Below are 13916 nucleotides of genomic sequence, written 5' to 3' on the forward strand. Positions count from 1 at the left end.
CAACCTCTGCTGCCACCTGCTATCAACACTGTTGTCGTCCAACATGCCTCCTAGCATGCATTTCAGCACAACAGATGTAAATAACAATCAAAATTCATGTTCTTTGCTAATTATTTCTTCAGCTACTGTTCCAGTTGTTATATTAATTGCTAGTTATGGTATTTGGTAACACTTTATTTGACAGTAGCGCCAAAAGACTGTCATAAGACCATCGTAATTATGACATGACACTGCAATGAGCATTAATGAAAGCTTATAACAGATGTCATTCACTGTTATACGGCAAATTATCTCACTTTTGAATGGATGTAAAAGATCCGAGCTGGACATAAATGGAGTTAGTGATATACTTTGCCAGATGACACTTAATGACATCTGTCATAAGCATTCAATAATGCCCACGATAGTGTCACGTCAAAATTATGACAGTCTTATGACGCCACTGTGAAATAAAGTGTTACTTATTAACCCAAATAAATCAACAAATAAGCCGCACTGGACTATAAGCCGCAGGATTTAAAACAAAGGAAAAAAGTAGCTGCTTATAGTCTGAAAAATTACGGTAATTAACCCTTTAACACCTAAGCCTATTTTGGCCGAATTTGCATGCATTTGATGTTGCCTTTATATTTCAAAGAAAAAATTGTTTACAATGGCCAAATTGGGTCCCTTTTTTCAGGACACATTGAACTTCATGTCCAAACTGTTGTTTTCTTCACTGACCAATTTTAAACCACATTTTGGACCCCAAAAGACAAAAAAATCCCAAAATCTTTTTTCAAAATTTGTAATGTTGACGTCCCACTGACAACCAAACATGCTCGACCAACCGTTTTGAAGCTTGATAATATTTATTCAACTTGTTAGGATAAACATTCAATAGAAAAAAATAAGATTGAATAGTTTTATGTTTGACAATTCAACACAAACAGCAGGTATGGTCATAGGCGTTTTGGCCTTTACACATACTATGGTCAAAACAGGTTTTATAGTGTGCAAAATAGTGAATTTTTTTTTTTAATATATATCATCTAACACAAAAAGGGTTTGGAAGATATCTCTTTGTGAAGTTAGGTGTTGTACCCATCACCTTATCAAAAGTATATACCTACATGCAATCAAGCTTCTCGAACACACATCTACATAAAAATTGAAAAGAGTATAGTGAAGAAAAAATATATAACATTGAAAAAAAGTATTTTAAAAAAATATTGACAAGTAATTCAATTCAAATTTTTAAGCAATAAAGTTTTTTTTTTTTTTTTTTTTTTTTTTTTGCGCACTCAATAAAGCTTCTTCTTCAACAGGTCACGGAGCTGCGTCACACACGTCACACAGCCTACTCTTTCGCCGTTTGCGCTCTACTGTCACTTCTACTGTCACGTCGATTCATCAGAGGAAGACAACGACAAATACGACTCATCTTCTTCCTTAAGTTAATGAAATAATGCATTAGCTTGTGCTAAATGTAGTTTTAGATTCATTCTGCACGTTTCAAAGTCGCTCGTGCGGGGCGGCTATTTTTCGGCACAACACCGGCCGCTGCTTGCTTCGCATGCCTGCCTCTCAATAGTTGGCGCCTCGCTCGGAAATTTATTAAAAATGATCACATTCGGTTCGTCCTTCCTGACATCACAACGACTCTTGGGATAAGTAGTCTTTTGTGCTGCGTTCGGTTTTGAAAAAGGACAAGAAATGATGGAAATATGGAGATGGATACATGGTCCATGCAGCGTTTTAATGCATATTTATGAGTGCAATAAAACTATAAAACTCAAATGACATTATCTCCCGTTTTTCATGGCCGATTGACTTCAAGTAAAAACTGGTGTGGACATCAACTTCCACACTTTCAAATGAGACCAACCAGCAGCACGTGGGTGATGTAATTACAGCGTGACGAAGCTTCAAAGACGATATGCGTAAACGCGTCGCTGCCGACACGTTCGGTGTTAAAGGGTTAACTTAAGAGTTATTGTGGCTCATAACCAATGTTGTTAATCTTACTTTATAAAAGTAATTACTTACATTTTCAAATTACTTCTCCAAAAAGTAATTTAGTAACTTAGTTACCTTATTGTAAGAGTAACTACCAGTAGTAATAGACACCCATCGAGATCAGTTAATCTGGCATCCACATATGTGGAAATTTCATGGGTAATGTAGGCCACAGTTATACTATACCAAATGTTAATATTGTCATGATAGGCTATGTGGAGGCCGGGTCTTTATGAGGCCAACCTTTTTTTAATTACCAAAAATAGTTACTTGCCCTATAAAAGGTTAAGCACATACATCTGTGTACCGCATTCTTCATCCCGCACCTGTACAGTAGTTTTTAGGCACATGATCGATAGCCCTGCCTTTCAATTAGTGCCCTTAGTTATTCTGTTTTTTCAGAACATAATTAGCATCACTTCCGCCTTGGTCATGTTGTCACCACCTGTTATTCACCACATTGACCCCCTGTCACACTTCACCTAAATACTTCTGGATTTTGTTCGCATTCTTCCTCCGTTTTTTTCTCTCCAGTTTCTACTTGTTAAAAAGTTCAAGTCACATGATCTCCGGCATGGTTTTGTCTTCTAGCTCGAGGCTACTGGTGGACCCCCGCCAACCGTCGTCCGGAGAGGCTCCGCGATTCGCTGAAGGAGCTGGAGGTGCCCGCCTCTGTCGTTCAACCCCCGTTTTTCTCCCTCTGGGGATTTTCCAAGTTTTCCCTTTCCGAAACGCTTGATTGATTAACAAATAGGGGCATTCTCTCTGTGCGCTACCTCTGGCCTTCACTCTCGCCATCATTCTCGTTTGTTCTCTTGCCTCCCCGCTCCTCTCTCATCACCTCTCTTTTGGCCCAGCTCTGTCATCGAGGGGGATATTTGAGGGGATCAGGGGACCCGCTGGCTGCCCCCTCATCCCTTCCCCATCCTCCCTCCTTCTCTTCCTCCTCCTTTTCCTTCCTCTCCCTTCATTCACTCCACCGCCTACCCCAACCACCCTCGCCCCTGTACTTGGGGCACCAGTACAGACCTGGCTTTGTTTGCTGGAACCTGTCTGTGACTACATACACACACACTGCTCGCTCGTAAACATTGTTTGAAACTAGAAACACCCAGCTTACCTCCACGCCCCTGCCCTCTCCTCCTTCTCCGTCCTTCTCTCCACCCATCCAATCACCGCAGCAGGGTTTGGAATGTGGCAGGAATGACTGACATTACACACACAAAAGTAGTCTGAGCAAGCTGTAGAACCTGTGTTGGCAATTGTCCGCTTATGTGTACCACCTGCACATTTAATGGAAGTGGGTTTGGCTGACGTAGATTCAACCTCCACTGTTAAGATACACTTACAATACTTAACTATTTATTGGCCAAATGACTATTTTTGTCATTGAAACAATACTTAACCCCATAAAGCCTGATGTCCACATGCGTGGACAGCACATTTTAATATTTGGTATACAAGTGTGACCTACCGTAATTTTTGGACGATAAGGCGCACCTGACTTTAAACCGCCACCCACCAAATTTGACACGAAAACAGCATTTTTGCACTGGCTGCAGCTGTCCTCACTGTATTATGAGAAATTAATACCAAAAGATATTAACTGGTAATACTTTATTTGAGGGTGGCATCATTAGACTGTCATGAGACCAAATGAACCACCATGAAGCTTTGACCAATTGGCTGCAAAGATAATAACTTCAAGAAGCTTCATATGGCCATCACTGTTCCCTTGGAGGAGACAAAACTCTGCTGCCACCTGCTATCAACACTGTTGTCGTCCAACATGCGTCCTAGCATGCATTGCAGCGCTACATATCAAAATAAATGTAAATATGTGTAGAGCTGTCCCGACTAGTCGACATAGTCGACGTCATCGATGACGTAAATCCGTCAACGAGCACAACATCCCGTCGACGGTTAATGAAGGGTTAAAAAATATATATGCGCGGAAAGTTCAGAATGTCGGATGCTCTGTATGCAATCGGGGAAAGCGGCACAAAGCCAAAAAAGCGCACCAGAGTGTCCAAAACATTGACTTTTTTCAAAGAAACAAAGGAGGGTACACTCTTCTGTCCTGTCTCTTCAATGCCAAGGTTGGCTGCACGTCGGCCGTGAATAAACACCTCAAGCGCCGTCACCGTTTGTAATTTTTTTTTTTTTCATTTTTTGTACACCAGAGGGTGCTGTCGCCTTACTAAATAATAATGTTTAATTGACATTGGGCCTATAAGTGCTATTAGTATTGTTCTTAATGCTAACTGAAAGGTTTATTTCATGTTATGGTATAGAAAATTATATAAGGTTAAAAGGTCATAAATATATACAGTATATACAGTGATTGCACTCAAGGGAGAGATTGTCAATGATAAGGTAATAAATTAAGGTAAAGGCAATTTATATAGGCAATTCATTGATATACAAATAAGGTTTAAAAGGAAAAAGGTGAAAAGTTTTCGTTAATTTCTAATTGTGTTGTTTTATTTGTGTGCACCGTAGCTCTTACAGTGTGATTACATCAAGGATGGAATAAAAGTTGTAAACCATCAGTTTAAGAGACCATCTTTTCAATCGGGATGCTACACTAGTTAATTCTATCAGCATTTGAACTCATTGTTTATTTGTGATTTATTATTGTTATTTACGTGTTTACTTGTACTTTAATAAATAATTTAAGTGTTCCAGTATGTTTTTTTGTGAATTGATAAGCGTCAACAAAAATTTCATTGCTAAATTAGTAAACAAACAAAAAAATATATATATATATATATATACATATATATATATTTTTTTTAATTATTAGATTAGTCGACTAATCGTAAAAATAGTCGGCCCACTAATCGGGAGAAAATTAGTCGTTTGGGACAGCCCTAAATATGTGTATGTCTGTAAATATCAATCAAAATTCATGTTCTGTGCTAATTATTTCTTCAGTTACTGTTCCAGTTGTTTCATTAATTGCTAGTTATCGTATTTGGTAACACTTTATTTGACAGTGGCACCATAAGACTGTCATAAGACAATTATGACATCACACTGCCTTGAGGATTAATGAATGCTTAGGGCGGATGTAATTCGGTGTCATCCGACAAATTATATCACTTTTGAATGGATGTAAAAGATCCGAGCTGGACATAAATTGAGTTAGTGACATAATTTGCCAGATGACACTTAATGGTACCTGTCATAAGCATTCATTTATGACGATGATAGTGTCATGTCATAATTATGACCGTGTTATGGCAGTTTTATGACGCAGCTGTCAAATAAAGTGTTGCCTATTAACCCTAATAAATCAACAAAAAAGCCGCACTGGACTATAGGCCGCAGGATTCAAAATGAGGGGAAAAAGTAGCGCCTTATAGTCTGAAAATTACGGTATATGAACAAAAATGTGATGTTTAAAATTCTCGAGGATATGAGTCAATTATAATTATTAGAGATGCACCAAAATTTCAGAGCCAAAACGTTTTGGCTGAAAAGTGACTTAAAATGTGGTTATGGGACGAAATGATTTTTTTCACCAAGATAACATTACTGAAACAGGAAGTTGCGTTGGCGCAGGCAAATAGCATGGTAGTGTGCACGTCTCTTGCTACTAGAGGCAAAATGTCCATGAACGAAGGAGTTTTTGCTTAACACAGCTATTCACCTTTTAGTGGAACTTCACGTTCACAAGAGCGTCTTGGCTTATAGTACTGTGGACATCACGAGCTACGCGCAGCATTCACTTCCCGCCAGTAGAGATATCCGCTCTTCTTACCCCGTGGGAGTAGCTCAGGAAAGAGATAAGCACCCCCAATGCAACTCTAATTACGATACCTACTCATTGCCTTCCAAGCAAGTTAAGAGACCATGGAGTGAAAGCAATGAAAATAAAGCTATTGCAGTCTGTCAACAAACATTTCACAGAGGTCTGTTCAGATCCTGTGTATTTCGTAGCATTTTCACTTGAACTTCACTTGCACTACTTGGATGTGGGAATAAAGAAGCAGCCTTACCAGTGAGAGACACAACTGCAGCTTGTGTTCTAAATGATTGAGCGGAGGAACAGATGTCAGTGTAATAAAGCAGAAAATCTACTTTTCATCTAAAAATAAATAATAAACTCTGCCACATTATCTCAAGAAGTAGAATTGGCTTTTCTGCAGGTCATGTACATTGTTATTTAATGTATATTGGTCAAGCCATTAACTTTTTTTTTTTTAATTTTGTATTTAATGTTGTTTTATGTGTTTGCATTGTTGAAATGTCATAAATAAATAGTTTTGTCATTCCAAGCATTTTAAAACCTATACTGGGGAAAAAAGTGTCAGAAATCAGAATGATAATTGGCATTTTTATTTCATTTTGTTTGTTTTTTTAACCTGTCCTGTTTAGCTGCTTGACACGGAAAATAGATATCCGAGTGTCTGATTGGTCTGAACAATTTTAATGTATCACATAGGAGTATGACGTACTCCCATTGCGATCATTCAATATGCCTCGTTTATTAGTAAAAGGCAGGGAACAGGAAGGATTTATGGGGGGACAGAAGAAAAGAAGGAGAGAGAAGAAATACAACAAGAAATACATTGAACGCCTACACAAACTATGAATATGTTGATGCTTTTTTTGTTAGCCAGTTGTATTTCCAGTTGACACCATGTGGGTGGCCTGATGACCAAGGAAAAAAGTAGAGGGGGGAGGGTCAGAAAGATAGTGATTGTGAGGAATCGAGTTCACACAAACCAGCCATGTGAGGTGTAGAACCCAGTATTTGTGTGAATCCCTTGTGAGTCTGAGTATGCTTGCATCCTATTCTATGCTATCTAATCGCTAATCCAGACACCGAGTTGTACTACTTGAGTGTGTCTAATTACATCTAGTCATGCGTGAATCCCATCAGACATGTGGTAGTCCTGCAGACGAGTGGAAATTTACATACATATTTAAAAAGGTGTTTTGAAAATATTTTGAATAATACAGTAATAGCTAATTGCAACACCGGTGTTGTCATATTTGTTTGGCCAAGTTTGGCCAAGAATTTTCATTTGGATGTGTCCCTAATAATTTTATTATTTTTCTTTATTTTTTAATTGATTTTTTTTTTTTTTTTCTATATTATTTTATTTATTTATTTTTATTATTATTTCATTCATTATCAAACACGTATATTGTTTATGATGTTCAGCTGCTCATAACTAGAGAGCAAAAATGAGTAGAAGATGATTTATGATGAAGGATGAGAATCTAATCTCTCTTTTTGTAAGTTCTGTGTTCATGTAGCCATAGAACACAATATTCTGTGGCAGTTTAGAGAAGGGATGTCTTGTGACATGGTGTTTGGTTGTGAATGTGTTATTAATCATGGTTGTATTTTTGAAATATTACTATTATTTTTTTTCTAATGAATTACATGTAATGAAATCTATTTTATGACAACAATTTCTCAAGGAATATTGACAATGAAAGACATCCAATTTATTTAAGATAGGGAGACTGGTTGTGAATGATCATCTTTCAGTGCTATTGACGGCTTTGGATGTCAAACAGCCGTGTGGGCGCTTGTAAAGTTGGAAAGTCCTACTTGGGAATTTGCCCAAATAAGTCTCAGTCAGAGCAGATATCCTTGACACATGTTCAGGCTCATAGTGCTATGTGAGTTTATTGTTTGTCCTGTTCCTCAGTCCCCCTTTGAATTTTACACGGTTCCTTACAGAAGTACAGTAGACTGACAATCCTCGTCTCTGTTGTATAGACTGAGCCTGCTCTGTAAAGTAAAATTGCAGCATTAACGCATCGGCTGACATAGACATCGATAGACATCCACAGCCAATAAATTAATTTATTTTGATTAAGCTGTTATTCCTTTTTGGTCATCGCTATAACTCATTGTGACCTGTTTGCTTTCTTTTGTCCATCCTCCATGCTCATTCAGGAACTGTTGCAGACCAACACCTGCGTTCACACCAGATGGAGGAACACACATTGTTGCCAGGTACACACTGAAAAACACACACAATAACAAACATGCACACTCTTGTTTCAACCTTATGGAGCTGTACCTCCCCAGGTCCTCCCAGAGCAGACCACAAATTAACAGGTCCACTGTAGTTTGCTTGATGTGTTCCTTCCCTCTTCTCCCCTGTGGGTGGACCCACTCTAACTTGTCTGCTTTTGTTTTTTTTTTTGTGTGTGTGTCTCTATATAGCTGCTACTCAGCAGTGGCATACTGGTAACCTTGACCCTCAGTGGACCCCAACTTGAACAAGTATGCATCGACCGAGCGTTAGTGGGGCGACTGCCAGGTGACACCGTGACTGAGGGTTAGTGAGAGAAATACGCAAGGACAGTAATGCTTGCCTTTTGTCCTTTATAGTTATCATAAATTACACACTATGGACAGCACCTGATTTAGGGCTGACTGATTTTAAGATCAAGATTGTGGATAAAAAAAAAAAAAAATTTGCTCGCTTTATAGTTATCATAAATTACACACTATGGACAGCACCTGATTTAGGGCTGACTGATTTTAAGATCAAGATTGTGGATTTAAAAAAAAAAAAAAAAAGTCTTCTCTTGGTAATCAGTCGTGTCATATTTCAATGAGCAGTAGTAGAGTATTGGTTTACCGTAGTTGTTTTTTTAAGACTGTATTCTTGCTGTTTCTGATATTTTTCTATTATTTATTTTTTGTTTCATTTTTTATTATTTACCTTGAATGTTTGTATAATGCAGTGCTTCTCAATTATTTTCTGTTACGCCCCCCCAAGGAAGACGTAACTGTTTCGCGCCCCCCCCCAACTCTCTGCCGCCACTGTAAATAGTATCATTCGTCTATATTACTATTATAAGTACGCCTCAGCCTAACATTGTGTCCTTTTTTTTCTATTAAAGAAAAAAAGTAACATAGATCAACTTATAATAAAGTATAACTTTTTTAACATTGTGTTGCTTGTAACAGAAAAGACTTAACGCGCATCAATTTGCCTGAAGTTAAAAAAAAAAAAAAAAAAAAAAAAAAAGTCACATCCAAACTGTAAAAATACACTCAAGGTACATTTTTGACCATTTGATACTGAAAAAGAAAATGTAATAAAATCAGTAAATAATAACAAATTCAAATTGATTAGAAACATTTACTCTTCAGGACAACATGCCAAAAAATTTGACCGAAAAAAAAACAAAACTGAATGGGGGGGGGGGGGGGGGGGGGTCTTTGGACAGAAGGAAAGTTTTTATTTTCGCTGATTCACCACAGAGCTCACTGGTTTACTGATATAACACTGACAAAGCGGGACGATTGTGACAATTGGCAATATTCGGCACATTTTCGCTGAAAAACAATCAAGCGGCTTATCAATGAGATTGAGGTCTAATGTCTTTAAGTGGCGTCTTAACTGATTTGGCTTCTCCGCTATAATCATTTTTAGACTCAGTAAACAGTGGTCTTTCCTCATTTCCCACTATATTAAAAGTCAAAGGCAAACGGCCCGAAAAAAGCGCATTCTCGGCGGCCAAGGGAGCACCGTAGGTGAGGGCGGTGGTCGTGACGATCCCAAGCCGAAAACGGCACTTCTCGGCCGGACACGTGAGAACCGAAGAAGACAGTGGGTCGCTGCGTGAGTCCAGCTCTGCATGAGTCTCTTCCGTGTGCTCTTGCTTACTTCAAAAATACTGCACGCACTTTGAAAATGAGAGCGCCACTGCCACCCACGGAGTGGATGTGCAAGTACACTTTATTCTATCTAGTACGGCAAAAAAAAAAAAAAAAAAAAAGCATGTTCCCCGAGGTCACTCGCGCCCCCCCTGGCATCGCTCTGCGCCCCCCTGGGGGGGCGCGCCCCACCATTTGAGAAGTACTGGTATAATGTCACTGTCATTCACTTGTTGAAGAAAACACACATTTCAAAGAATAAGTTTTGTTGGACTGGAAATAAAAGTTTCATTATATATATATCATTTAGGGGAAAATACACATATAAGCAACACCTGACTATAAGACGCAGGTGTCCACGTTTTAAAGTGGGATATTTATTAGGGGTGCACGATATCCATTTTTTTAAAACCGATACCGATATCAATAACTTCCTCCTCCTCAAAGCCGATACCGATATAACCGATAGTAAATATATAATTTTTTAAATGTATAACCTGAGTTTTTGAACACCTGGAGGTTTTTTTTTTTTTTTTTTTAAATAGTGGTAGATTCAAACATAGATTTGCCTTTGATCTCATCAGATTTTTCATAATGACATGAACAAAACAGTGCGTTTCACTTCTGCACTGCCCCACAGCCAGCTAAGAATAAATGCACTTCCATAAACCACAAGGCTTGGTCTTTTCTTGCTTTTATGGGAAGACACTCGTCTTGATATTGTGAAAGTACAACAGTAAAATACACATATTCAATACTCAGCATACAACAAACTGCACAATACACTTATATACACAACTATTATATGTATAGCATAGCACACTAGCTTGAGCTACTAAAGCATTGGCTGGCTTCTATAGCACAACTTATGGAGACCCTACATATGACCCTTCACCACAGAAGTAAACATATTTTGCACATCGATATGTAATAGTAAAGATAAAATACTTACATATATTTCCGAGGCGGAAACTTAACAAAGTATTCACGACTGTCAATGCTGCCACTAGACACCGCAATGTGTGATTGAACCAAATTACTGTAACAAAAAATAGGTGCTTTGAATTATTCTGACCAGCAGGTGGGACCAATGCCCCGCAAATGGTCAACTGATTTCCCATACTATTGTGTAAACTGCAAAGCCAGAACAGTACATATTATCGGTCCTATTATAAATGTTATTGGATTTATCGGGATGACGTCATAATTCCTATTATCGGACCGATAATTATCGGACCAATAATTATCGTGCACCAGTAATATTTATATAGACAGATGTTCTTGATGAATGGATTGACTGATATCATCAACACACCGAATTGCTTCAATATTCAACCAAACAACGTCACATATCCCATTGCTGTGTTCCCAGCTAACCTGAAACTACAAAAGCAGCTCATATAAAGAAAAGTATAATACAGTACATGTCTTGAATTCTAAGCTTGCTGCATACAGTCCACATAGTGCTTGTTGAACTTCGGGCTAACGGCTAGCCCTAACATTGGAGCTTGATTGGAGAACACCTTAGATGTCCTATCTGTTCCTTTGCAATGTATCAAACTATTAATGGCTAGCCTTAATTTGTTCTTTTCATTGTTGTTTTGGTCAACAATGACGATAATGAAAATATTTCATCGATTAACAAATTTTTGACGATGATGAGCTAAAAAGGTGTCTTGGGAGACTAAAACATAATGAGATGAATGCCAGTTTTCGTCTGAGGAGACAACAACAACACGAAAATGCGACAGTTTCTGTCACGTTCACACAGCGTGACATTTCTTATTGTACGTGTAGTACGTCAGCCTGCATTGCAGCAGCGTTTGGGTCGTGTCACCCATGTGACGTGCTGCTCGAACCTGCGCCTCCGCGGCCCCTCACAGGTGATTTGGATGGGTTTCGTAAGATTTGTTTTTTTGGCAAGAGATTATGTAATGTTGATTTAGCTTTCAAAGGTCTGTGCTAAGTGATCATGGCACATTAAATGTAACTCATAGCGTTAGCATAAACCAGCGTGTTGAGCTTCCTCTTAAACTCTCGGGCAATTTTTTTTTTTTTACATATAGTTCGTGGCATCCAGGCTGGGTATAATTAATTAAAAATAATGTGAGCTACTGTTTTCCTGTTGAGTGTGTATTATAATCACAAAGTTTGCGTTGTCCTTGTAGACGCATCAATATGGACTCTGTCTGTCTGTCAATGTTGATTAGAAATTGTTGGAAACCTTTATTTTTTTTTCTTTTATCTTTGTACTAAAATGTTAGAATTTTACAGACGAAAACATTTTAAATTAGCGTCGACTAAAAGTAGACAAAATTTGTTTTCACTCTTTCAAATACCTAAAACATGACTAAAGGCCAAATTATACCGGACACGTCTTTGGTACAAATCCGCCAATCTCTGTGTTGACTGCGTGCTTCGCACTACCTCAAAAGTAGGACAAAACATACTGGCTGCGCACAACTGCGGTCCGGCAGCTCTATGCCGTCGTGGTCGCATGCGATAATGTGGCATTTAAAACAACGACAAACACACGGAGTCGGTACTCAACAGAGAAGCAGAGAGAGGTTGACTTGATTTGACTGATTTTATTCCCGAATTTTATTTGCATTTACCATGGGTTTGTGACACTATTTAATTACTGTTTTAAATTACATAACTTGCACAGAAACTGATCGTCCATCCTCATAGCTTCTGTTATGGCATTCCATGCAACTTCCTTTTTAATGTTGTGCTTATAAAAAGGATCTGCTGCATTGTAAATCACTTCGTGACTTTCCACCTCCGTGATGAAGCGTTCCTCGTCCATGTTCGCTGGTGTTTAAACCGTGAATAGGCACCTGGCCTGTTGAGTCCAGGCCTGGCTCCACCTATTTTGACGGATGCGTCTTCGGCAAAATTAGAAAATAGCCCAAACCATCCAGGGGGCTCCAGCACGTCGGAGATGGTCCACAGTCAATTCGTAGCACCGATATAGTTTGAACAATAGGATGGAATGGAAACAGATTGGCTCCGGCGCTATTTCTTGCCAGACCCGGACAGCAAACGCATCCGGTATAATTTGGCTTTAAGACTCATAAGTATTTTCATCCAAAACACTAAGCGAAAATTAAATTGGATGCCAAAAACAACTCTGGTTCTTTGTAAAGGCACCAAGCATTGGTTGCAGCCTTCTTTGGCAATAAAATACCCCAAAGAACCTGGCTAGCAGTGTGTTAGCACAGCAGCTTTGTTTTAGCAAACTATCAATTCTTTTTTTTTTTTTTTTTTTTTTTTTTTTTTTTTTTTTTTTTTGGATTTTTTTTTTTTTTTGGATCTATCAAACTACCCATCGTAAACCTCAAATCTTCTTCAGTGGCATGAAGGGTCTTCTCTTGACACAAATCAAAATTTACCTGTTGACTAATCCGAGTAGGGATTTGTGTACATCGCCCTCTAGTGGTTGGCCGCCATTACTGGGGTGTTTGTACACCTACAGCAGCCCAGCGTCAGTCAATGTAAACAGTAACGTTAACTGCCGTGGGCTCTGTGCTGTGGGTGGCACACCTCAGCAATGCCGGATGGGGTACTTCCCGTCGATTTGCTCAGATTAGTCAATAAATAACTCGCCTCACAAACGTCGGGAATGCTATCACGAGCAAAACAAACCAAAGGTGTGGTCGCAAATGAACTCCGAGCAGGCGCCACTACAGTTTCCGTTCTGATTGTAGTTTTGGATTGTTTTGGATAGTTGGGTCGCAAATCAAGATGGGATGAGTGAAAAAGTTTGCTTTGTAACAAAAGCATGAAACTTGTTAGGCTGAAAAAAATCCATAAATAAGCCACTACGTTATTAGGGGAGTGAAAAAAGTGCTGGCTCATAGTCCGAAAAATAAGGCAGGAAGCATCCACTTGGAAACTCATAACTTTTGGAGTTTAACTCAATGGCTGCCACTCGATGTCCAATCCATTTTAACAGAGAGAGAAAGATTAAAGTAGGGCTGCAGCTATCGATTATTTTAGTAGTCGATTAATCGATGAACTAGTTAGTTCGAATAATCGAGTAATCGGATAAGGAACATAAAAAATTAAAATACGTTAGCTGAGCCTCAAACGTTATAGAAAAAAAATGAATAAGAATGTAGGTACAACAAAAGAACAATTGGCTAACTTACATAGTAAAAGTCCACTAGCTTAAATGCTATAGAATACCTTTTTTTTTTTTTTTTAAATGTATATATTGCTCTAAACAAGGAGTGTCCAAACTTTCTGCAAAGGGTGCCAGATTTGGTGTGGT

The 13916-nt window shown here is 38.6% G+C and overlaps 1 protein-coding gene across 15 annotated transcripts in view; it reads left to right on the forward strand.

The window, feature by feature from the left end:
- The window catches only part of wdpcp (WD repeat containing planar cell polarity effector), a 231328-nt gene that overhangs the window by 120148 nt on the left and 97264 nt on the right, over positions 1 to 13916 (forward strand). For 13 of the 15 annotated variants that reach the window (XR_009064525.1, XR_009064524.1, XR_009064523.1 and 10 more), the window contains 3 exons: positions 2590 to 2660; positions 7922 to 7981; positions 8195 to 8309. Coding sequence is in view for 12 of the 15 variants with exons in the window: in XM_057847347.1 (XP_057703330.1) it covers positions 2590 to 2660; positions 7922 to 7981; positions 8195 to 8309 (246 nt within the window). In the remaining 3 variants the exon portion in view is untranslated. The remainder of the gene's footprint in view (positions 1 to 2589; positions 2661 to 7921; positions 7982 to 8194; positions 8310 to 13916) is intronic. The other 2 variants (XM_057847356.1, XM_057847352.1) reach the window with 1 other exon arrangement.

Source organism: Corythoichthys intestinalis, chromosome 10 (genome assembly GCF_030265065.1).
Source record: "Corythoichthys intestinalis isolate RoL2023-P3 chromosome 10, ASM3026506v1, whole genome shotgun sequence".
Taxonomy (NCBI): Eukaryota; Metazoa; Chordata; class Actinopteri; order Syngnathiformes; family Syngnathidae; genus Corythoichthys; species Corythoichthys intestinalis.